This window comes from Hyaena hyaena, unplaced genomic scaffold, assembly GCF_003009895.1.
Source record: "Hyaena hyaena isolate Hyena2069 unplaced genomic scaffold, ASM300989v1 scaffold_96, whole genome shotgun sequence".
Lineage (NCBI taxonomy): Eukaryota > Metazoa > Chordata > Mammalia > Carnivora > Hyaenidae > Hyaena > Hyaena hyaena.
In genome coordinates, this window is record NW_024080729.1 from 152,643 (window position 1) to 177,926 (window position 25,284).

The window sequence follows — 25,284 nt, forward strand, 5'->3', positions numbered from 1 at the left end:
TTCCAGTTTAACCAAAATGGCAAAGAAGTTTGCTTCATCTTGAGTCCAACTCCCAGTGTCCGGCATTAGCTCCCCAAAGTGCTGTGCTGAAGAGCCAGACCCAGGAAAGCAAACTATCCATGAGGGAAAAAGCAAGATCTGCCATGAGAATCTGAAGCAGGCTCCAGGCTCCGAGCTGTCAGCACAGCCTGATGCGGAGCTCGAACCCACAAACCATGAGATCATGCCCTGGGCCAAAGTCAGACAATCAACTGAGCTACCCAAGCACCCCTCATGCTAACTTTCTTGAACTAGAAGAGACTCTTAACTAATTTGTATATTCCACAGCGCTTATAACCTAGTATTTAGGGGTGCCTGGGTGGCTTAGTTGGTTAAGCGTCCGACTTTCGCTCAGGTCATGATCTCGTGGTTCATGGGTTCGAGCCCCGCGTCGGGCTCTGTGCTGACTGCCAGCTCAGAGCCTGGAGCCTGTTTCAGTCTGTGACTCCCTCTCTCTCTGACCCTCCCCTGCTCACGCTGTCTCTCTCTCTCTCTCTCTCCTAGAAATAAAAAAATATTAAAAAAAAAATAACCGAGTATTTAACATATAGTGCATGAGCAATAAATATTTACTGCTTGATAGTGATGTCAGCATCCTCATAAGGTGCTGCATCACGGAAACTGCATGAGAAGCCTGCAGACGGCCATTCTGGGGGAGTTGGAAATGAGGAGCTCTGCTCTGGCCCAGCTATGCAGCTTTCAGCTGGTAAACAAATTTAAACTAACAGGCATGCAAAATAAAATGTGAATTTTAAGGAAAATTGTTTTATCCAAAAGATGATCACTATAAAAAAAAATAAGTGAATACTTTTCATATGAAGTACTTGGTACAGAAAAACCGTATGCCATGCTACGCCGCATGTGGTGGTTTCTAACTAAGGTCATGTGTCTCCTCTGGAGCTCCCCATGGGTGGTTGCAGCTCCAGGTACCCCACCACCCCCTCCTCACACCCCCACCCTCGTGATCAATGAACCAGAAAGGGAGAGAAGGTGTTTCTGGCATGTGCTGTTGTAAATTACTGAGACAAGATTACTAATTACCACCATGCTCCTACAAGGGAGCCTTCCCCCTACCCCCTCCCCCCCACCAACACCCGCCCTGGCTTCCTCCCTGACCATCTCCTGCCTCAGGCTGGGAGTTCTCTCTTTCCGTTTCATCTCTTTTCCATACCTCGGCATGGGGATGTGTCCAGGAACCCATGCCAAAACCAGCAAATTTATCACCATGCTAATGACAGCAAGCTGCATGCTGAGTGAATTCTGCAATCCCCCTCACTTCCTTCTCTTGCCAAAACCTGCGGAAATTCAAGATCCAGCCGATTCCAGAGACTGTTATCTTCACATGAAGAATGACTCTGTTAGAAAATGCAATTAGGTATCAGCCATAAGGCTATTTTTAGAAGCTTGTTTGGGAAGATCTCAAAAACAAAAATCACCATGTGGTAGGTGATGTTAACCAATCCACCAAAATTGAGCATCACTACATACATTTTAAACCTACCTTTATCAATATGTAGCATTGTCAAGGGGATGGCTCATTGTTCTGGGAGTAGGTATCTCTTTGTGGAGTTTACAGAAACTAACAGTGCTGGTGGCAAGTCCTTTTCTTTCTTTACACAAGCAGCTGTCCCCAGGCTGTGGAGAATCCTTAACCCTGTCATTGCAAAATACCTTCCCCGGGGTTTGGGGAAGGGAGCCCCAGTGGGAGCAGGGGAAATTGTGACAGACAAGGCTGAGCACCTACAGGGATAAGGCGTGAGGTTAGGAGGCTTGTCATTGAGGAGACACGTCATTAGGGAAGCCTCTGGTCAAGGAGACAAGATGTCGGGAGTCTCGTGGGGAAAGTAGTCTCCCAAGGAGGAACACGGCCCAATGTGTCCTCCAAAGCAAGTCACCATCCAGTCTCCCCAGGAAGGAGGTAGCCAGGCACCAGGGTGGCATGAGAGAGCCCTTAATGACCTACTCCAAGTGGAGAGCTGTGTCTAAGTGGCGTGTTGTATTTGTCACAGTTCTGCCTCCTTTTATTTGAAGAATGCACGCGCTATGTCTCAGCCCAGCACCACCCCTGTGCTCCCACCTCTTCCCCTCCACTGATGTAGACAATAAAGGTCATGTTGCTCAGAGTGGGGACAAGATCCCATCTGTGGCTGTGGCTGGCCTGGGTTTCAGGTCATTTTCCTGCTGGTACCAGGCTGGTCTGGTTCTCACCCTGGAGCCAGATTTCCACCTCTCCACCTCCTGCTCGACACATTCCCTAAATTCTTACCCTCTCCCACTTGGAATTAAGGTGCAGTCATTGCTTGTGCCCAATCGTTGGCTCCCTCTTTGTGCACAGTCCTCTCCAGTGGGGACACGTGGAAACCTAGGCACAGACTCGCACTATGACACGCCTGGAGATGGTGACCTCCAAGAGGAGCTGAAGGAACTGATGGCATTTAACCCAGAGAGGACAAGTCCAAGTAGAGAAATCGTGGCATCCTCAGATCCTCTCTGCTAGGGAGAGAAGATCCCTCTTCTGTGCTGTCCCAGAGAGCTGACCAGGTCCAAATCTGGAAGGTATCGGGAAGCAGGTATCAACATCACACCAATAATTCCTTCTATACAATTTAATCAGTGGGACAGCCTGGATCCATACAAGTCTTACAAGTAGAAGGGATCCCTGAATTAGGTGCGACGTTAAAGTGGATGACCTCTTCTGTCCCTCCCAGTCATAACATTCTACAAGTGTCTTTTATCTTCCAATGAGTGACGGGGTCTCCTGTGACTGCTTCATTGTCTACTCATCTTCTGAAAACTTTGAGGTGTTGAATGTATTTTACATGAAGAAAGGAATACATTAGACAAGGGAGCAGTGAAGTTCCCAGGCTTTCTCGGAGTCCCCAGTGGCCTGATCACATCTCCCAAATGGGACATGTAATGCAGACAGCACTGACATTTTAACAAGTGAGCTGAGCCCTTGGGTATAAACAGACTCTCAAGCAGATGCTTCACCCCTCCTTCCAGCACGAAATCATAGAATTGCAGTAGAGATGGAAGAAACCTGGAGGTCACTTTGCCCCAACTCCTACCCAGGGCAAAGTTTCTTGCTTTAATACCCCATAGACTGTCACTCATCCTCTTCTCAAGCACGGTCAGAAAGGGACTCACTGCTCTGCCAGGAAATGAAGTCCAGTTTGAGACAACTTAATCCACATTGAGACAGTCTTCATTGTGAACTATTTCTTCCTCTCATTGAGCCCCTACTCTGTCTTTATTCAGCTTGACTTCTGCCCTCTAGAGTAGGAAAAAAATAAATCTGTTTTCTTGTCCAGATGACAACATTCAGATTTTTTTTAAGTTTGTTCTTTTTATTTTGAGAGGGAGAAAGAGAGAGTACAGGGGAGAGCAGAGAGAGAGAGGGAGAGAGTCCCAAGCAGGGGCCCTGTGCTGTCAATACAGAGCCCCACATGGGGCTCAATCTCATAATTCTTGAGATCATGACCTGAGCCAAAATCAAGAGTCAAATGCTCAACCAACTGAGCCACCCAGATGCCCCAATGTCCAGATTCTTAAAGACAGTCATTATCTCTGAGCCTTCTCTCCCTCCAAGTCTTTTCTTCTCATCTAAACATCTCAGATTGCCTTGAATGTTTCTTATATGCCATGGTTTTAGATCCTTCACCATCCCAGTCACAATTTTCTACAAATATTTTCTAACATTCCTTATGAAGAGTAGCCCCTAGAACAAATTCCAACTGTGGTCTGACCACTACAGAGTACATATGCAGAGTACATTACTATCACTTCCCTTCAACTACACGCTATACCTTTATTAATGCAACCTGGAATAACATGTCTCATACCCAGTGATCAACTGCTGTGTTCCTATTAAGGTTATAATCAACTAAAACCACCATCTTTTTTTATTTGACATGGTTTCATACAGCATCAGAGAAAAAAGTAGATTTAAAAGTAGCCCTATAAATTATTAAAAGATCAAATTCTGCCTTCCCCTTCATTAATAATAGACAGAACTACTGAAGGGACTAGGACCCTAACAAAGGTTATGAGTGACAAAGATCATTGAGCCCAAAGGTGAAATGCATATTTGCCTTGATGAGCCAAGTCCCCAGCATGGCAGCCTGTTCTTCCAGCACCATCCAGTGCATCAAAGGAAGGGCTCTTCTTGAAGCCATGTCCACTTTTGTCTTCCTTGCTCTATCTATTTAATTTTTGCTTGCTATGTGCTTCTGAGGCAAAGTCTTCCTCCAGCCTGTAGGAATCTCACCAGTGGTTTTCCTTTGTGTCTTTGACAGGTCACTTGAAGGAAGAAATCACCCAGCACCATATGCAGCAAGTAGCTCTAGGTGGGTACAAAGTGAAGTCTGCAGGAAGAAGGTGAAGGTAAACACAAGCTATGTGGTCTCAGACACCTAGACCCAACTCAAAGATCATCCATCCAGAACCCTCAAGAAGGTTAAGCTAGGCAAGGTTTGCAGTCGTGCAGCATCCTTTGGATGCCCCTCTTCTCTGGGACCAGTTACCCCCATCTTGAGTGTCTTCTCCCAGCTGTCAGGACCTGGCACCCCACCTTCTCAGCTGCTGCCTCATCCCCCTGACCCTTCCACCCCACACCCTAACCTAACTTCACTCTGTATCCTCGGGGCTCTACTCTGAGCTTTTCAGAGCTACTACTAACTAATCCTAACAACAACAATTGATGATGAAAAGAGCTGCTGTTTTCTGAACCACTCCTGGGCACTGCCGTGTGTGCACAGTCTCCTTTCTCCCTCACGACAGTCCTAAGAAATCAGTGCATTTTCTAGATGAAGAAGATTCAATGACCTGCCCAAAGTCACATGGCTAGGAAGTGTTGAAACTAGGATTTGAACTGAGGTCTCTGAGTCCACGCCTGGTGCTCTTAGCCCCCACGCTCTCCACTGCTAGCAGTGATGGGCTCACTTAGTACAGTAAGGATGCAAACACTGACAAGCACGGTGGTATTCTAAGAGGAACCTGGCACCTTTTAAGCAGTAGACAGCTGGAGCAAATGCCCGCTGTGATATGTGACCCAAGGCAGTCACTTCGGAGGAAAGATCAGCTCCCAAAAAGGCTGGGGGAGCAGGTATCCTGGGCAGGACCTCCATGTTTCCTCTCTAGCGGGCCTGGGACCAAACACTTAGAGGGCTCTGATTAAATAAGCAATGCATGTATTCCAAACAAAGGGTTCCCCTTGAGATGGCCTGGCCCCTGGAACGTCCTGCACTTAGAGAAATCAGGGCCTCTAGAGGGCAGGTGGAGGAAAGTCCCAGTATCATAAAGATGACCCATTGGACCCCAGGAATTTGGATAGTTAGGAAGTTCGGTTGTTTAGTTTCAATAATAATAATGATCTCATCAGATAGCCACTGGTTACGTCAGAAACACAGAATGAGGAAGCCTGAGGCACACTGACTGGAGTTTGAGCTTCCCACTATTGGCTCCGGCACTGGGAGGTCAGGTAAATGTTCCAGGACCTCCCCCCTACACCTGCCCTTTGCCAGAGATGCAGTCAGGGCATCAGAGCTGAGATTCTGCTGAGTGCCTTCTCCAGCAGCCTGGGCTCCCTGGCTGGGCCAGGGAAGGGCATGAGGACCTCTGTTGGGAGGCAGTGCCAAGGTGACCTTCACGGGTGACCTTCACAGGCCTCACGGGTAGGTCACTGGATGGGGAGTCATCCCTGAGGAGTGCCGCTGGGCCCCACATCCCCAGGCTGTGGTCTGGCCCTTTGTCCAGTCTTCAGGATGCTGAGCGACTAGAAACAATAACTGGAAAATACCAGTCTAATAATTGGGGCTTTCAGGGCTAGAGGTGCTTCATCCTCTCTGACACTCCCCCACCACCCAGCCCCAGACAGGCCTGGGCCTTTGGGAAACTGCTGCCTGTCTTTAACCACGGGCCTCTTCTTAATTCCTCTGCTCGTCTCTCTGGGAGCCTTCTTCTGAATGACGGCAGGTGTCAGCTTCAACAGGGCCCAGCTTTGCCTGAAGTAATCAGCAGACTTCAAAGGGAAAGCACTTTGGTTGGAAGTCTAATTAAGAGCATTTGAAATACCTATTTATTTTAAAAGCATACTATCCCAATTAGAGAAGAAGTGTTAACATCTCCCAGCTGCCATTTTGAGGTTAAATGCCACGTTTTCAGTCCAGACTTCTTAGGAGCTTGTCTGACAGAGTTTCAGAACCACCCGCGCTCACGTGTCCCCAGCGACCACGTGCCAGAATTCTTCTCATGGAGAGAAACCTCTCAGTGTGACAGATTGTTTACAGAGCCGTTTCCTGCCTTAACCCTCGCCCTTGAGGCTAATGTTGGGGCCAAGGGCGAGGACTCACGGCTCCGCTCTGGTGAGACTCAGAGCAGCTCAGTGTCCTTGGCTTCCTTGGGGCTTCCACTGGGGGGACGGGGCAGTGACTACATCTGCTCTTGCCCTCCCACCCCCCACCCCGTTCTCCTTCCTTTGTCTACCTCTCTCTACTTTCCCTCTCCCTCCATTCTAAGTGTTCCCTTTGGTATTGTTTCTTTCTTTGCCTCCATATTCCTAGATTTCTAGGAAAGTGTAGTTCAGGTTGGTTGGTTGTTCTGGGGCGGGGAGGGAAGAGGGGGTCCAGAGCTAAGCTGAGCAAGAGAGGTTTTCTCAGGTGTTTTGTGTGAGAATAGGTCTGTGTATGTATGATGAGGTGTATGCCCGAGAAAATTCTTAGCCTATACAGGCAACCTCATATCTCAGAGGAGCAAGGATTTAATGGTAACGTGAGAGGTGCCATGTGGAAGAGATTGTAGATCAGTGGAGGGAAGATTCAGTGGTGTACTAGAGGCAATTCCATAGCCATCGGATGAGTAACCATTACCATTTCGGAAGTTTGGAGACCTCTGGTAAAACACAGCTGCTGTTAAAAATTAAATTATAGAGAGGTACCTGGCTGGCTCAGTCGGTTGAGCATCTGACTTTGGCTGAGGTCATGATCTCACAGTTTCTGAGTTCAAGCCCTGCATCAGGCTTTCTGCTGTCAGCACAGAGCCTGCTTCAGATCCTATGTCCCCCTCTCTCTCTGCTACTCTGTAGCTTGTTCTTTCTCTCTCTCTCCCAAAATAAATAAGTAAACAAAAAATAAATTATAGAAACCTACAATTAAATAAGTCATATTAAAAAACAAAGTCGACAAATTCTCAAAATTGATCACTCCCTAACTACAGATCTTCCTTCCTCAACTTACAATGGGGTTACATCCCGATTCAGTTGAGAATATCGTCAAGTCAAAAATGCATTTAATACACTTAACCTACCAAACATCTAGCTTAGCCTGGCCTACTTTATTTTTTTAAAATATTTTATTTCAAAGAGAGAGAGAGAGAGAGAGAGTGAGCAGGGGAGGGTCAGAGAGAGAGGGAGATACAGAACCTGAAACAGGCTCCAGGCTCTGAGCTGTCAGCACAGAGCCCGACGTGGGGCTCAAACCCACGAACCATGAGATCATGACATGAGCCGAAGTCAGATGCTTACCCGACTGAGCTACCCAGGCGCCCCTGCCTGGCCTACTTTATTTATTTATTTTTTTATTATTATTATTTTTTTTACAAATAGTTTATTGTCAAATTAGTTTCCACATAACACTCAGTGCTCATCCCCACAAGTGCCCTCCTCCATGCCCATCCCCCCCTCCCCCCCACATCCATCAGTCCTCAGTTTTTGTCAGCATTCAAGAGTCTCTCATGGTTTGCCTCTCTCCCTTTCTCCCACCATTTCCCCCCTTCTTCTCCCCCTTGTTCCTCCGTCAAGTTCCTCCTAATCCTCCTATACGTGCAAACATATGATATTTGTCCTTCTCTGCCTGACTTATTTCGCTCAGCATAACACCCTCAAGGTCCATCCATGTTGCTACACATGGCCAGATTTCATTGTTTCTCATTGCCATGTAGTATTCCATGGTATAGATAAACCACATCTTCTTGATCCATTCATCTGTTGATGGACACTTAGGCTCTTTCCATGTTTTAGCTATTGTGGAGAGTGCTGCTATGAACATTGGGGTCATGTGCTCCTATGCCTCAGCATTTCTGTATCCCTTGGGTAAATTCCTAGCAGTGCTATTGCTGGGTCATAGGGGAGTTCTATTGTTAGTTTCCTGAGGAAGCTCCACACTGTTTTCCAGAGGGGCTGTATGCCTGGCCTACTTTAAACGTGCACAGAACACTTACATTAGCCTACAATTGGGCAAAAGCATCTAACCCAAAACCCATTTTATAATGAAGTGTTGAGTATCTCACTTAATTGATTGAACTCTGCGCTGCAAGGGAAAAACAGAACGGCTGTGCGGGTACTGAATGGTTGTACGAGTTCACATGGCTCCCTGTCCCTGCCCAGCATCACGAGAGGCTATCATGCCACCTGGGGGGAAATCACAACTCAAAATCCAAAGTATGGTCCCTCTGGAATGGGTGTCACTCGTGCACCAGCACAGAGCCAAAAACTCCCAAGTCGAACCGTCGTAGGTCGGGGGCCATCTGTCATTTACTACATTTTACTGTTATCCCTTCCCTTGAGGTTATTTACCACCACTGCGTCTGTATCATGGAAACACTGTCTGATGGTGTGCTGCTGCATGTCTCCTCCCAGCTCCGCATGCAGTGACAACACAATGGCAGCTTGAAATCAGCTACTGGGGCTGTTCGTGCCATAGAAATTGACAAATGTTATTATAAATCGGGGTGCTTTTTTACCCAGAGAGCTAGTTGTTCAACATTTACCACCGATGCACGGGCATACGGATGAGCGCCCGTTGAGAGGCCAGTGCTGTGCGTGTGTGTGTGCTCTTATGAGACTTCTCCTCTTCCTCGCTAAATATCTAGATCATGGTTCTCTGTTTACCGCCTACCCACAGAAGCCTAGTCCTTCTGAAAGTGAGTGGACAGGGAAACCAGGGAAGACAGACATGGGGCAGAGGAGGCATTGGGCTGAGGAGGCCCCTCCATGTAACAGCCAGAGCTTGGGTCCTTTAAGAGAGATGGCAATGACCAGTTCTATGAATATGATCAACAAATTAATGTACCTCTGGTCTTAAAAGAGGAGGGCCAACTGCTCACATCATTTCAGGAAACAAGAAAACAATGCTATTTTTTAAAAAGCTTTTTATTAAGTTTATTTATTTTGAGAGAGAGAGACAGAGAGAGAGGGAGAGACAGCATGAGTGTGTGAGGGGCAGAGTGAGAGGGAGAGAGAGAAATCCCAAGCAGGCTCTGCACTGTCAGCACAGAGGCCAATGCGGGGCTCAAACCCACAAACCATGAGATCATGACCTGAGCCCAAATCAAGAGTCAGACGCTTAACTGACTAAGCCACCCAGGTCCCCCAACAATGCTATTTTTAATTGAGCATCATCTGGAAATGATATTAATTGAACTAGATTCAGCTAGTTGAGTTGAGAGTGTTTGCTGAATTTAGTTACGTGTGGTTTTCCCACTTTACTTGCTGCCCTGAATGGTAAATTATTGTCGGTAATGTAGATGAGGCAGGTCAGCAAACATTTCTTGAGAACTTCACGTGTGCCAGGCATGGTTCTAAGCTCTCTTGTGTGGAACTCCTTCTTTAATGCTCCTAAAACCTCCATAAGGGAGACACTACTATTGCCCTCATTCCACAGTTAAATCCCAAGGGTTAAGTGAACCTGCCTTATTTTGCTCAGCTAAGCAAATGCACACGCATGTCCAGAGCATGTACTGTAACCACCACAATGCACTGCCCTCAGCCCTGTGCAGACATCGTGGAGTTCACAGAGGGACCAAGATCTGATGCCTGCCTTCAAAGGGCTTCTACTCCAGCCAGTGTAAGGGGAAATACATGAAACTCTCTAATTTCAGATTTAGATACATATGTTATCCTATTCTCTGTACCCCAAACCAATTCAACCTTGGCCTCCTCCATGAAGCCTTGCCTAGCCCCTTCTCCTCAAGCCTGGTTTGTCCCCCAGCCTCACACACCTTGCCTTATAATGTGTGTTTCCACAGCTGAAATGTGAGCTCTTGGAAAGCTGGGTGCAGTCAAATGAATCTTTGTACCCCTAGCAGCCAGCACAGGCAATAAATAGGCCAAATCAATGCCTCCCCAGATGACTTCCAGACTCACACATCTTGCAAAAGTATAATGAGACATTTGAACATAAAATAAAATCGGTCCATTTAAAAGAAGTAGAAGGAGTAAGTGCTTTTGGACCCCACAGCTGAGCCGATTACAATACGGAGGCAATAAATCTGACTCTTATCTAGCCACTGAGCACAACGAGAAGCACCCAGAGCTACATAGTTTTCATTTTCTGACAACAGGAAGCGTGCTAACTAATTTATCTGCAGAAATAGAATTTCTTCCTGGAACTAAACACAAACAAGAATTTATTGTGCAGGCCCTTATTAAAGGACACTGAGTGACACGGTGAATGATGTTCTTCAACTGCAGTTTTACAAAAGATACCGACCGATATGTTGTTCAAGAAGATGATTCTTATATCGACCGTCTATAAAAGCAGGAGGCCAGACATTAAAGCATAACTCATTGAAAACGTTTATGTGAGCGGCGGAGACAATCTGCTCCAGGTACTCTGCTCTCTGATGGTTGCACAGAGCGGGAATAAAACCAGACAAAGCCAGCCCCAGCAAGGTGGGCTATGGCTTCTCTCTGAAGTGTCTCTTGAGCAATATTGGATCAGCGGCAGGCTCGCATTCTGCTCACCATCAGAACTCTACCAAACGCCTATGATTAAAATTTAAAAGACATGTGGCCACTACCAGTATGTGAAATGTGTTGGATGAGAAGGACAGGCCGTGAGAGCTCTGGGGACTCATCAGAGGGAGCAGCCCCTGGAGGTTGTCACCAAGGTCGCAGGCCTGGGCTGAACCACGAGGAACGGGCAGGATTCAGAACCTCAGAGAACTCAGAGAAGAGTGAGGAGGTAGTGTTCTGTGGAGGGTATGTGTGTGTGTGTGTGGTATGAGTATGTGGTGTGGGGGGACGGTGTATGTGCTGTGTGTGTAGGAGGTGGTGTATGTGAGGTTTGTGTGTGGGTGTATGTGTGTGGGATGTATGTGGAATGGGGGTGTATGTGTGTGATGTGGGGTGTGTGTGTGTGTATGTTTGTGTGTGTGCGGTACGTGTTTGTTTTATGTGTGGAGGGTGGAGGGAGAGGACTTTCTTGGGCAGTTATTTGAAGTAGTCAAGGGGAAGTCTGAAATGGGGAGTCGGGCCAATTCACTGAGAGCTTTGAATCTGAGCATTTATCTTAGAGGCAGTTGAGCCCCTGAATATTTTTGAGCAAGGAAGTTTTGGTCAAAGTGGTCTGTTAGGAAAAGAAAACCCCAGGCAGACATTCCAGTTCTTCAGCATTTCTAACTGACTGAAGAGTAAATAATCTGTACCACCCCAGCCCCAGCCCCTTGCCCACCTTGCCCTGCGCTGGACCAGTCCTCTGGGTACGTACACTTCCAGCCCACATTCAGAGAGGGCCTCCAGTACTTCTGGCTGTCTCTGAGTAAATCTGCTGCAGACATTGCCCACTGAGATAGAGCACTGATCACATGCCATGCAGACTGGACTGGCCCCTTGTGTGTAGGTGGTCAGCCAATTATCTTATTCTGTGGTGGATAGAAGTTGGGGCATCACTGCCCTTGAGAAGCTTGCAGATATGCCCAACACAAGCTACCCATGTTGGATGCTACCAGCCTTTCTCTGCATTTATCCCTTGACCGAACATCTGTGAAAACAGAACCTACCAGAACATTCCATTGCCTCTATCTGTAGGCATGTTTTTCATATACTGTCACAGAAGATAGAAACAATACTGATTAATAAATAAAAATCCATGAACATGACATCGGCAGGTTCCAAGTGGCATCTGAGATCCACGTCCCCCGCCCCCAGTACTATCCTCTTGAATAGTAGTCCTCCACTCCTCTCCTCTGCCCCATCCCTTGCCTCACCCTAGGAGCAGAGATCCTTTGAACAAAAGAAGCCCCTGAGAACAGTCTATTGTGGCTGCAGTGTCACGTGGGCCCTTGATTGCCGCTGGGTGGCATGTACTCCCTGACCCTAACAATGGGCCCGGGACAGCTCTCAGTTCCCAGCAGGGGCCTTGGGGAGGGTTGAGAGGGGCGCTGAGGCTAGAGGCTGCCTATTCTGCCTTGTTCTAGCTTGAAGTGGGCTGTGGAGTTCTCTTCTTCCAAGCAGAATTCCTGCAGCGGCCTGCTGCTCCCCAAACAGAGGCCTCTGACATTGTCACTGTCTCCCATTTGGTGTAAAACTGTTTTCTGAAGACCGAATCTTGAAAGGCTTTGTGGAATTCTGCCTCTGGGGATAACAAACCTGAGAGAAAGCAAAAGGCCAGAGTGTCATCCCTTTATTTGTCAGACTTCACCGAGCCCCTAGTGTGACCCAGACGGTACGTGCAAGGAGGAAGTACAGCCTATGGAGAGGAGCCGCTGATGGGACAGAACTGGAGGAGACCCTCCTGCATTATCAGCTCAGCGGTTTTCACAGTGGGTGCTCTGGGGCCCAGGTGTTCTCAGGGAGCATGAGGCAAGGGTGAGGGGAGCCAGGATGCCAGCGGCAGGGCCCCAGGATTTTTCCCTCCCCCCCCCCCCGATTTAACCAAAGCAACTTCTGTTTCTCTTTTTGCCATCAAAGCCTTTGTTTGAAGAAAATGATCGGCAGTTTTTAACACATCTTCTTTCAGACCTTGTGACTGTGTTGACATTTCCAGAGGCAGATTCCCAGCTTTCCTCCCCAGAGCTATCTCCATTTCCTCTGGACTCCCACAGAACTCTGCTTATACCTCTAGGAGAGGACTTATCACACTGTGTGATTATTATTAGTCTCTTACCCATTTCCCCCTCCCCTGCCCTAGACAGAGGATCTTGATTTCTCCAACACCGAGCATGGTGATTGGCACATAGTAAGTCCTCCACATATGTCTGCTCTGTGCCTCATATATACAGTGAGGTGGTTGGCAACAGGTGACATCCTTTGCCCACATCCTGAAGCAGAGCTGGCATTCACTGGCTGGCTGTTGGATGAACAAATGAATCTAACACACCTCAGCCCTCAGTTGCCACGATTTTCCCTCTTTGTGAATATAGACTTCCTTAAGACGTGCCAGAAACATTAGCCTTGGTGAGGAGATGCGTGAAGGCTTGGATTAGAGGTGCCTGCATCCTCTCAGAAAGGAATGATCAAAATGCTGACCCCTGGAGGAAGGCAGAATGTAAAGGAAACAGCTGCTCCAACATCTGAGGTGGCATTTCAGTTGGTTCCGAAAGAACCGAGGCGGCTTGTAAGACCAGTGGTGAAGTCTCACCACTTGAGTCGATTCTAATGCACAGTTGCTTGTGAATATAGGGCCAGCTTCCATGACATGAAGCCAAATTTGGGCAGATTCCCAAGCTCAAGAGTGAGGAGGCTGGGAGTGAGAAGGAGTCCCCACCCCACCCCATTTCCCTGCCGAGTTCCCAACTGCCAAGGCTCCAGTCCCTTTGGGTAGTTCCAGACTGCCTCACCAGCTACTCCAGAGAAGAGAAGGAGGCTCTGGGCATCAGTCTTGAACTGCAGCTGTGGTTTAGTAAAAAGAACACTCACCTTGGAATCAGGAGGGCCCTGCTTGAATCATGCCTCTACCATTTGCTAGTCATATGACCTTGGTCCATTTACCTTCCTGGATTTCCATTTCCTTGTCCATAAGAGAAGAACATCTGCTCTCCAGGGTCTGAGTGCCCGAAGGAGGCATGTATGTGATGGAGCTAAGGACAGAGTAGATGCTCAGCAAATCGTCATGGCCCCTGATTCTGAGTGCCAGGACCCAGACAACCAGATGCCCAGGCAGCAGACACAGCCCCCTGCTGCAGACCCCACCACAGCTCTGGGCCAACAGCAGCAGCTGGCCTAACTGGTGGAGGTCACCACGTTTCCGCATTCACCACATCTCTCTACCCACATGTACTCACAGGCACCATTAATCACTCAACCTTGCAAAAGTACAGTCACTGCCTCTCCCCTGAGCAGTGATTAAGGATGATGCTGTTACCAGTTGCCAGGGCCATTTTATTAATCAAGCAAATTCATCAGGAACCATGTATGATACTTTGAGTGCATTAGGCATTTGACCAATGTCTTAGTCTCAGCTGAGGCTGCTAAAACAAAGTACCACAGAGTGGCTGAGTAATAAACAACAGAAAATTTTTTCACAGTTCCAGAGGCTGGATGCTGGAGATTAGGGTGACAGCATGGTGATTCTGGTAAGGACCCTCCTCTGGGTCACAGACTGCCAGCTTCTCATTGTGTCCTCACACAACAGAAAAGGAGTAAGCTAGCTCTCTGACCTCTTTTTATAAGGGCACTAATCCCCTTCATGAGGGCTCCACCCCAGGATCTAATCACCTTCCAAAGGCCTCATCTCCAAATACCATCACACTGGGCATTCAATTTCAGCATATGAATTCGGGGGAACACAAACAAACATAGACAATAATATACAAGCATAAACATATAACAAACATATATAATATTATATAATATAGTAAACATACAAAATATGCAAACATATAAACAGTCAAATAAATAGAAGACAATATTCTAGCCTCTTGATGACGTCTGCTAGGCTAAAATGCATTCTGGCTGCCCCCTCCAGCTGGCCTCTCTCTCCCTTACAAGTGGTAAAAATCACCATTTGTGCTTGGTGAGTCCCAGCCTAGGAAAGGCCTTGGTGTTCCCTAGGGACAATTCTGTTACATAAGATTCACTGCCCCAAAAGCTCATTTCCCCAAAGAAATTGATGATGAGTTTGAGGAAAACCTCCCAACAGAAAGCCAGCATCGTTCTTATCATAGCAAACAGCCAAACAAATAAACAGAAACAAGAACAGAAGATAACACAAAGTTCCCCTGGTAGGCAGGTAGAGAAATGAGCTATAGCTATGATATATTCATATCGTATAATATATTAATATGACATATTCATATAATAGAACACCATAGAGAATTAAAAATGAATAAACTAGAATTCCATGTAGCAATGTGAATAAATCTCAAAAAAAAAAATGATGATTGCAAGAAAGACGGTTGTGGAAGGATATATGTGGAATGATACCATTCATATAAATTCCAAAATGGTCATCACTGTGTATGGGGGGAGGGGAATGGGAGCTTTGCATTATAGTGAAAAATAACAAAAGTAGAGGAGCACCTGGGAGACTAAGTCGGTTAAGCATCCAACTCTTGATCTCAGCTCAGCTGATGATATCACAGATCATGAGTTCAAGCCCTGAGTTGGGCTCTATGCTGACAACTCAGAGCCTGCTTGGGATTCTCTCTCTCTCTTCTGTCTCTTCCCTTCCTGCTCTCTCCCCCTCTCTGTCTGCCCCCCCATCTCTCTCTCTAAATAACCAAATAAACTTAAAAAAATAACTTAAGTACAGAAAAATACATAAAGCATATATACAGATATATAGTCCAACAAATGCTTATAAACAGAATTATCTCTGCAACCTCCTCTCAGGTCAAGAAATAGCTAGATAATGAAGTAATTTTAAGGCACATTAGAGATTCAGGGTGAGGGTGTGCGGCAGGAGGGGAAGGTCTGCAGCACCATCAGGGCAGGGATAGGAAGATTGGAGGATTGGAGAGGGCCCGAATCTTTAGGAGGCGGGGATAGTGGATTGGAGAGGGCCCGAAGGAGGCACCCACCCCTGCCCCCCAACCTTGCAGTGTTCTCATTCAAACACACACACACACATACATACATACACACACACACACACCCCTGGAGCAAATGTGGCACACTATCTAGATTTTTCCAAGTAAAGACGCAGTACGTGGGTGTTATTTGTATCGCTCTCTGAACTTTTTTGTGTTTGAAATGGTTTATAATAACTTCCAGAACTCGATGAAGGATTAGATTCCAAAGAATCGGAGATCAAACAAAAGTTATAGTTCAGTGGAATCCCTGTGATAGAAGTGGTAGTAAAATGCAAATCCCGATTCTGATTAACCTTAATTTCCTCACTACCGTTTGTGTCGGGATCGTTTTGCTTAAAGATGAGAACAGAGAATTTACCACTTGTCATTTCCTTCTCCAAGTGCTTGTATCCTCTAGGAAGGGCTTAATAGCTGAAGACCAGCGTGTCTGACATGTGGAGCAATGCAGGGAAGCACTCGTGAGCCCATGTCTTGTTGATCTTCCACCATCTTTTTCAGTCCCCACAGTAGGGAAAGTTCTGCCTCTGCACTGGATGGAAGTTGAACAGCCCAGTAACTCAGTTGCTCAGTCATTGTTAATTGCAAACAAAACAAACAAGAACCAAAAAACATTGGTCATTTTATACTATAACTACAGTCTCAACAGTTCCAATTTCACTCAAAGCTAAGACTTCTCTCCTTTTCCCCAGCTAAGACCAACAGCCAGAGGGAAAGGGGTGCACTCAGCCCCTTCTTTTTCTAAGTCACTTCCTCCCTCAGCCTAAGCTCAATTTCCCATGACTCCAAGAGGGAGTTGGAGAGAAGGAGGAAAGGCAGTTGGTAAAGATCTCACTTGACTGGTACTTTGTAACATGGCTTTGTGCTCTCTGGGCCCAAGCAGATGTTCCAAGCTGGCTCCCTCGCTTGGGGTACTTTTATGGGTCCCTGGAGGTCCTTTAACCTGATGCAATCTACCTTATTTGGACAATTACTTATCCACTTTGAGCCTTTATGGGTCAGGATCCAAGCACAAAGCAGATTATTCAAGTTAATAACCAAATCAAGTATTGTAAAGACCATTGAAGAAAAGCCTATTGACAAAAGTGTGGTGTAGAGAAATGCAGAGGTTGTAACATCAGGGCAGGAAGCATTGCTGCCCCTAGACCTGAGGGAGCAAGAAGAGCGAGCCCTTCCTAGAACCTGAAGACAGAAAGGGCTGTGCATAAAGGCCCAGGCCTTCTGATAGGAGCTATGACCTTCAGTCAAGCAATGCATCCAGCTCACGACACCTGCAGCAACGTCTGGGGGAATAAATACCTCAACCCCTCCTCCTACCCCTCCAGTCACTTGTCCATGCTCACCATTGGCTGAGCCCAGCTGGAAGGCAAGGGGTAGGAATCCCACTGCTCCACTAGCAGCCTCCGGGGGTGGGAGGGCTAGCAGAAGAGTAGATGGTGGAGGGGGGATTTAGGGGAGCAAAAGAGATAGAGCAGAGCTCAACCCCCATACATCCTGTAGTCCACTGCCAGGTTTCTTTCTACTTATACACCATCACCCCTCTGGGTGGCCCCACTAAAATGGATGTGAGTTTTAATTGTGTCCTAGAGGGTGTGAGTGTCGTGCTGGAGCCAGCTCAGACTGGCTCACAAAAGCTCACCATGTGCATCGCTCCCCACCTCCGCATGCAGCGACATCCTGCTGGTAGCTGGAAATCAGCCATGATGGGAGTAGTTACACCACAAAAATTCACAAGTGCTGAGACAATGCAAGGCTTCTCCTACCCCCAGAAAACTTGGTAAACATTTATCAACACATCACTGATCTAAAGTGGCCTTAACCAAACTCTATTCCAAGCTTATACCCCACATTATTTCCATAGAAGCACAGCGGCAACTCTCTGGTCTTGCTCCTGGCACACCAGCCCATGCCCTGCTGGAGAGTTCTCTGGTGGGAATCAGATTTCTGTCCACCACATGCACATGTGCACATGCAACACCCACACACAACACCCCCACACACACACATACACACAGGAACAGATTCCCAAGGATTCTTGAAAAGCTTTCTGAACGGTCTTCAAACCCCCTTATGACCTTTGAGGGAGGGGGAAGGACTTTCACACACATCACCCCCAGTGAAGAGGATAAGGCAGGCTTAACACAAACTGCTAGCATTCTTTAAAGAATTTCTCTTCAAAAATATCTTTTGGCCCTTTTCTTTCTTTATTTTAATGTTATTTATTTTTGAGAGAGAGCGAGAGCACATGTAAGTGGGGGAGGGGAAGAGAGAGGGAGACAGAGGATCTGAAGCAGGCTCTAGGCTGACAACAGAGAATCTGACGTGGAGCTTGAAACCACTAACCTTGAGATCATGACCTGAGCCGAAGCTGGAAGCTTAACCGACTGAACCAACCAGGCACCCCGGCCCTTTTCTTGATGTGGGGTATTTTGGTTGTCTAGCAAGCACTTTCCATCATATTTGAAAATGTGCCAGCTCCACTGTGTGGTCTGTCTCAGAACTCACTTTTGACTCTAATATGTAATAAATTTTTTTTGAAAAGAACAGATTGGCTTACAAATTGGCTAGTAGCAGATAAGTTTTCCAAAAGTGGCAGGAGACAGTTTCATTAAGAATCCTCAACTCACGGGGCGCCTGGGTGGCTTAGTCGGTTAAGCGTCCGACTTTCGCTTAGGTCATGATCTCGCAGTTCGTGGGTTCAAGCCCCGCGTCGGGCTCTGTGCTGACTGCCAGCTCAGAGCCTGGAGCCTGTTTCAGTCTGTGACTCCCTCTCTCTGACCCTCCCTCCCCTGCTCACGCTGTCTCTCTCTCTCTCTCTCCTAGAAATAAATAAAACATTAAAAAAAAATTTAAAAAAAAAAAAAAAAAGAATCCTCAACTCAGTTCCTAAAAGTCCTGAAATGTCTCTTATAAGCCAATCAAGAGAATCAACCAAATCCCACTAACCATCATCATCATCATTAAGGGTTTTATAGGAGAAAGGTCCGTGCTCCCTTTTACCAGCATGAGAAAAACCACTCTCCTGAGAGGTCATAAGCGTCCTGAGAACACTCCAGACTGGCTGGTCCCAGTGTGACAAACATGGAACTGGGTTCCTGCTAATTTCCCTCTGAAAAGCCACTCAGAATGACGCCTCTGGTCAGTGAGGCTGGAGTGACAGACAGCAGACTCACCAAGGGACTTGGGCTTTGAGAGAAGCCCTGTGTTCAGAAATGTGAGTTGGATGAGGAGTGAGGGAGCCTCAGTGGGCCAGAGAGCAGTTAGGAGCAGCATCTGGACCCTCGGAAGAAGGGGCACCGAGCCAGGTTCTGAGCGGCTGCAACCAGAGAACACCAACCAAAGATGGGTCTGGGGCTCCAGCAAAAAGGACTGCAGAAGAGAGAGGAGAGTTCCTGTTTCAGCAGAGGTGACCATGGAAGGGAGCCTGGGTCAAGCTGAAGCAAGTAATGGCACCAGAAGTGTCTTTTCTGTGTTTGCAGTATGTTCCTGGGGTGTGCCTGTGAGTCCACACAGACCCTGGTGCTCACTGACCCTCTGCACGGTCCGCATCCTCCACAGGGAACATGGAGGGAGACAGGCAACAAATGCCAAAGGAGAGGCCGCCATCCCAGGGGCATGACCTTGGGCAGAGAGTCCCAGAGTAGAGGAGGGGAGGTTACTCGGGTGGGAGGAGACGGCAGACAGCCTTCTACAGGGGGTGCCTGGGTCTCTGGTTTGCTCTAAAACGGCATACCAAGCAGTTCTCTCTCTTTGTTATCATCTATTTATTTTGAGAGAGAGAGAGAGAGAGAGTGAGAGAATGCACGCACATGAGCAGGGGAGGGGCAGAGAGAGAGGGAGAGAGAGAATCCCAAGCAGGCTCCACAACCTGAGTGCAGAGCCCAACACGGGGCTTGAACTCACAAACGGTGAGATCACGACCTGAGCTGAAATCAAGAGTCAGACACTCACCTTACTGAGCCACCCAGGCAACCCCAAAGAAGGCATAGCAACCCGTCCTGATTGTGCTAAAGCATGGCGGCTCCTTGGGGTGGGGGGAGTGGGGAGGGAGACGGTTGCAGTGCCTGTGGGCCTGTGGCTGTTGGGTGTGAGTGCACACAAGAGATTATCAGTCATAGCCATGTGTCCACAGGGCATTCATCACACCCTTAAGTCTGACCTGTCACAAGCAGCGAAGGTGTTACAGAATCAACACCAAGATGGATGGTGACACTGAGCACCTGTCAGCGTGTGACTGCTCTGGCCAACAATAAATTTGAGCCATTAAACAGGAAATGGTCTGATTGGAAAGCCAGGATCTTTGCCTCTGAGCTGCTGACCATTGTGGTAATTGAGCTCCTGACACCATCAGTCTCCATAAGGATAGACACTTTGACCTCTCAAACAGGTGAGGCTAAGTGATCTATGGCTCTATGAGATAGTTTAGCCCCAAAAGGCCCAGAGTCGGTGTTCAACAAGTGAATCATTATTGGACAGCTGAGGAGGCCTGGCTGGAATGTCTTCCTGGCCCTGAGGTCTTGTCTGCCAAGGTAGAGCTGTATAACTCATGGCTTCCTCCCACACAGGGCACTGGACCACCAGCTGCCATGTTGGGCCCCATAGCCTTTGCTCTATGGAAGCCTCCAGAAGCCAACGGGCACCTTTGCTCTATGGAAGCCTCCAGAAGCCAACGGGCACCCTTTCGGCGCTGGTGCCTGCTTGGAAATTTCAATATCGCCTTCCTTAGGACTCCTAGCATGAAACCAAGGAGACAAGCAGGCTGGCTCTGGGTATTCCGGTGGCTAAACTTGGGCGAAGCACAGACTCCAGTGGGTAACGACAACTCCTCCCAGCCAGCAGGCGAGCTGCAGATACTAGGTGGGGATAGGCTGCAGACCATGATTTCAGTTAGTAAAGGGCAGTCTTCACAGGCCAGCACTGGAGGGGCAGCTGAAGCTTTCTCTCAGCCCTGGCCCCAGATCTGAAGGGCATTCATGAAAAAGGGCAGTGCCTTCAAATACCAAGGACAAGTCAATACCGACTTCAGTGATCTACCCCATGGCTTCGTTCATTATCAGACTCACTTCCAGAGGAAAAAAGCGCCAGCTTTGAAGTGAGACAGAGCTGGGTCCTGACCCCAGCAACACTTACTAGCAATGTGATCCTTGGCAAATTCTTTACCGTGTTAGAGCTCAGTTTCCCCCATGTGTAGTGGGGGTTGTGGAGATTATGTACGATAAGACACAGGAACTCCCTGATCCACAGAGCAGCCCTGTGGTGGATATCTTTACTCAGATTTTGCCTACCACCTACAAGGGCCAAGTTCAGGCAGCCCCAGCCCTACAGAGAGTGTGTTTTCCTTGCTGCAAACCCCTGGGTCCCTTTTCCCCACTGTGGCTCCCAAAAGTCTGGAAGATGGACGGGGACAAAGGGACTCGTGAGCCCCATATACCATCCTATCCAAACCTCTGCAGATTCTCTGTTCCTTGCAACTCCTGCGTGGAGTACTTGCATTGAACCTGGGCTCAAAACCTTGAGCAGCGTTTCTTAACAAGGGCTGAGCGGTTCAGAGTCACCAAGGAATCTACTGGAAAATTCTTAACTCAGTAGATCTAGAGCAGGGCCCAGGTGCCTCTGTGCTTTGACCAGCTCCTTGTGTGCATACCCGGTAGAGAGCCACTGAACCAAAGAAATGAGATTCTGAGCATTTCAGACACTGAGTAACTATAGGAGTTTTGGGGTTTGTGTGTGTGTGTGTGTGTATGTGTGTGTGTGTGTGTGTGTGTTTGTGTTTGAGACAAGGGTATAGGGAAGCAGGAAGAGGAGTTACAATGATCTTTTCAGTGCCCCCAAATCCGGCCAGGCGGGAGGGGCCCACAGGAGGCCGGCCTTCCCAGCAGGGGCCCCTCTTGTCCTAGAGCTGCTAGCTCCGAACACCCTGCCACTTCAGAGGTGGGGTCAGCCTGGGACTGTGGGCACCCCGTTTGAAGTTTCAGATACTCTCTGACCACTCGGGGCTTCCTCCTTGTGTGACATTCAGATCTACGGCTGCTGGAATAAAACCCTTCTTTCTTGCCTTTGTCTTGCTTTGGAACCGGCTGCCGGAGCCAATTCACAGTGTCACCTCAGAGGCCACTCCGGGCTGTGACCCCCTGTGCAACTGTCATAGCCAGAATCCTGTGCTTGAAAGGAGGGCCCCCTGTGCCTCCTGTCAGGTGACTGGAGGCTCTGTCCCTGGCCACAGTCCCAGTGGGCGCGGAGACCTACAAAGCCCGAATGGCCCTCAGTCACTCCCTCTTCCTCTGTTCTTGCTCAGCCGCTTTTGTTCCCTTCGCTTTCAGTTCCCAGCACCTCTTTCTCTTCGGAGAAGACTGATAAGCCCAACCTCAGGAAGCATCAGAAGCGGCCAGGGGCTGTCTCCTGGTGGGGTTACAATGCATTTCACTAGGCAGACATCACCTTTGGCAAGAGCCCACTGGTTGCCATGACAACGTGGACAGCTTGTGTCTTAGGGATATGTTGTGCCCTCATTCTGGCTGCCCCGAGGTCCCTTGCCCCAGCTTTCTTTCCCACATCCTTTCAATAGGCTCACAGCATCCTGGCGCCAACTCACATGAACCATTCTTTAGTTCGGAGCAGCTTTGTCTCGATCAGCAAAACACTGCTGGACTTAGCTATCAAAGGAATAGATCAAGCTATTTCTCTCCTCAAAAGGCTCCAGCCTCTGTCTGTCTCAAAGCTAAGATCCTTAGCAAGGTCCTACACGATCTGGCCTCACCTCCCACCACTCTCCCTTACCAACTTTTCCAGACACACTTGCCTTCTCCCTGCTTCTCAGAAGTACCCTGCAGATGTACCTCAGGCCCTTTGCACTTACAGCTGTACTCTGTCCTGATTTCTGCATGCTCGTTCCCTCCCTTCATTCAGGTCTCTGCTACCTCCTCAGAGACACCCCACCCCCGACCAATCTACCTAACATAGCAGCCCTCCACCCTTTTTCCAGCTTTGTCTCCTCAAGGTGCCCTTCAGCCCCTGCCATTATATCAACTCAGTTTTTGGTGGGGAAAGCTCATTTGTTCCCTGAGCGAATAAATGACCAGCCATGGATTCAAAGCTGCCTTTTCTATCTGGTAGCTGTATGGCATTGTGCAAGCTACCTGGTCCCACAGGCCTCTGAAAAACGGAAGTGATCATATCTGCTAGCTGGAATGACAGGAATAAATGAAGCAGCACCGAGCATGGAACCAAGCACTTGCCTCGCAAATGGTAGCTGACATCGTCTCCCATCTTTGTGTCAGCTGCTTTCACAGTAATGCTCTCCTTGCCCCAGGCTCCCGGACGCCCACACATCCCCCCAAGGCACCTGCCACTGTGATATGCCCGGAAGCCTGCAAGAGGCCCAAGAAAAAGACAGCCAGCAATGGGGCGAGGCAAGAGCCCTCTGCTGCAAACGGGCAGGGGCAGCCACAGCCTCAATATGGGAGACAAGGTCATCTCGGCCTCCCCGCTACCCAGCCTCCACCAGGCTGGGTGAGACGCCCCTGTGCGGATCCAGTGGCTCTGGCCTCACCCGCCTCTGGCGACCTCTCATGCAGAGTGCGGCTGAAGCCTGCCCAGCCCGCCAGAGAGCAGGTCTTCACTGATTTTCTCAGGGGTTTCCTTGGTGTGGAGCCAAAACAGTGTTAAAAGGAAGAAGGAGATTCATAGCTTTTCTTTTTCAATAGGCTGGAAGATATATTTGCTCATGTCTGAAATTGCTACGAGATGACAATACGTTCTGTCGATTTCAGGTCCTACCAGGAACAGTGTGATGTGAACAGACTGTCTTCAGTTTATCACATCTGACGTTTCTCAGAGGGCAAGGGCCGGTGCACGGGTGTAGCGCTGAGTGAGTGTACACTGCATGTGCAGCCTAAAAATAGCACAGGGGAGATACGGAGAACAGAGGGACCTGTCCCTCCCCTCCAGGGGCTTCCGTACCTGTGCCTGGTGGGGCATGGACAACGTGGACAGGCAGCCAGCTCCTCGGGGCTGGAGGGCACCACACCATCATGGGTGACGTGTCATCTTCACTTGGCGAGTCTAATAGTATCTGCATCTCCTGTGTTTAGATGATGGATAAGACACTTGTCCAGTGGGTTTACAAGAGACAGTTGTCACCTGACACAAGAGAGGGAGAGTATCAGTTGCCTGGAAGATAAAGGACAGACTCCTGATCTGCTTAGCATATTTATCGAGGAGTTAGATGGTGACATAAAAGGCAGCCTAAAGGCAAAGAATAAAAGCATGGCGGAATGAGGACCTCTCGGAAGGCTAAACCCCCAATAGATGGGAAGTGTTGCGTTTAGGATCAAAAGGACAGTCACACTGAAATAGGATGTGTTTTGACAACTACTCATAAAAATATGAGTCTTTAACCATAAGTTTAATAGAGGCTGGTGACAAACTGACATGGCCATGGCAATGACAAAGTTGCTGAAAAACAAAAACGGCCCTGGGGAGGCTGCCTGATAGAAGCATTCAGCTCTTTAGAACCAGAAAAATTTGATTTCAAATCCCATCTCTGCTTCTTAGTAGCTGTGTGACTTTAGGTTATTCACAGTCCTCTCTGAGCCTTAGAATCTAACTGAAACGAGATGGTAAGACCCTTGTGATTATGTTGGAATTTGGTGGTAAGGGAGTGGGGCACCCAGCCCAGTGCCTAGGAGAACTTGGCAGCACCTGGCATAAAGTAGGCATTCGATAAATGGTCACTGCCAGTAATTTACCTGCTATAGAAATACAGAATGTACATTTATAACAGCTTGGAGGGCCATTCTGTACCATGTCCCTTTCAAACCTATCTGGAGCATTATGTCCTGATTTAGACTGTGATCCTTAAGATTAGTCAGAAAGCAACCATGTCACTGAGTCCTTAGGTGAGGGAACTGGGCAGACGCAGCCAGTGAATAAAGCTCCAGATACATGGTTGGTACGTTATTTTGTTGTTGATTTGTTGTTGTTAAAATCTCTAAAAAAACATCAAGTTAAGAAGGGAGACATGCTATGCAGCTTCAAAGATCCAAAGTCAACGGGAAAAGAAGTCAGTGGGGCAGATCTCAGCTCAAAGTAAGAGGAAACAGAGCTGCCCACAATGAAATGGGCTACCGTGCAAAGCAGTGAGCTCCCCACCACTGGAAGTATTTGGGCAGAAAGCAGATGACCGTCTTTCAGAAATGTTAACAGAAGGAATTTCTGAATCCAGGGCCCTTCCAACCAAACAAAACTGGATTTGGATCCAGGTTCCTGAAGTTAGCCTCGTGGCCTTGGCCAAGTCAACCTCTTTGAACCTCAGTGCCCTTCTCTGCAAAATGCAAACAATAATGCTTCAAATGAGTATTAGAAGGATTCAGTCTAGAGCACCTGGGTGACTTAGTCGGTTGAGCATTTGACTTTGGCTTAGGTCATGATCTCACAGTTTGTGGATTCGAGCCCCTTTGTCGGCTCTGCTGACAGCTCAGAGCCTGGAGCCTGCTTCCGATT

At 48.1% G+C, this 25,284-nt stretch overlaps 1 protein-coding gene across 1 annotated transcript in view; it reads left to right on the forward strand.

Moving 5' to 3' along the window:
* Nucleotides 1-25,284, forward strand: part of KIF6 (kinesin family member 6) — a 101,036-nt gene that overhangs the window by 52,863 nt on the left and 22,889 nt on the right. Inside the window, exon 3 of the mRNA XM_039235259.1 lies at nucleotides 4,335-4,385. Coding sequence (XP_039091190.1) covers nucleotides 4,335-4,385 — 51 coding nt within the window. The remainder of the gene's footprint in view (nucleotides 1-4,334; nucleotides 4,386-25,284) is intronic.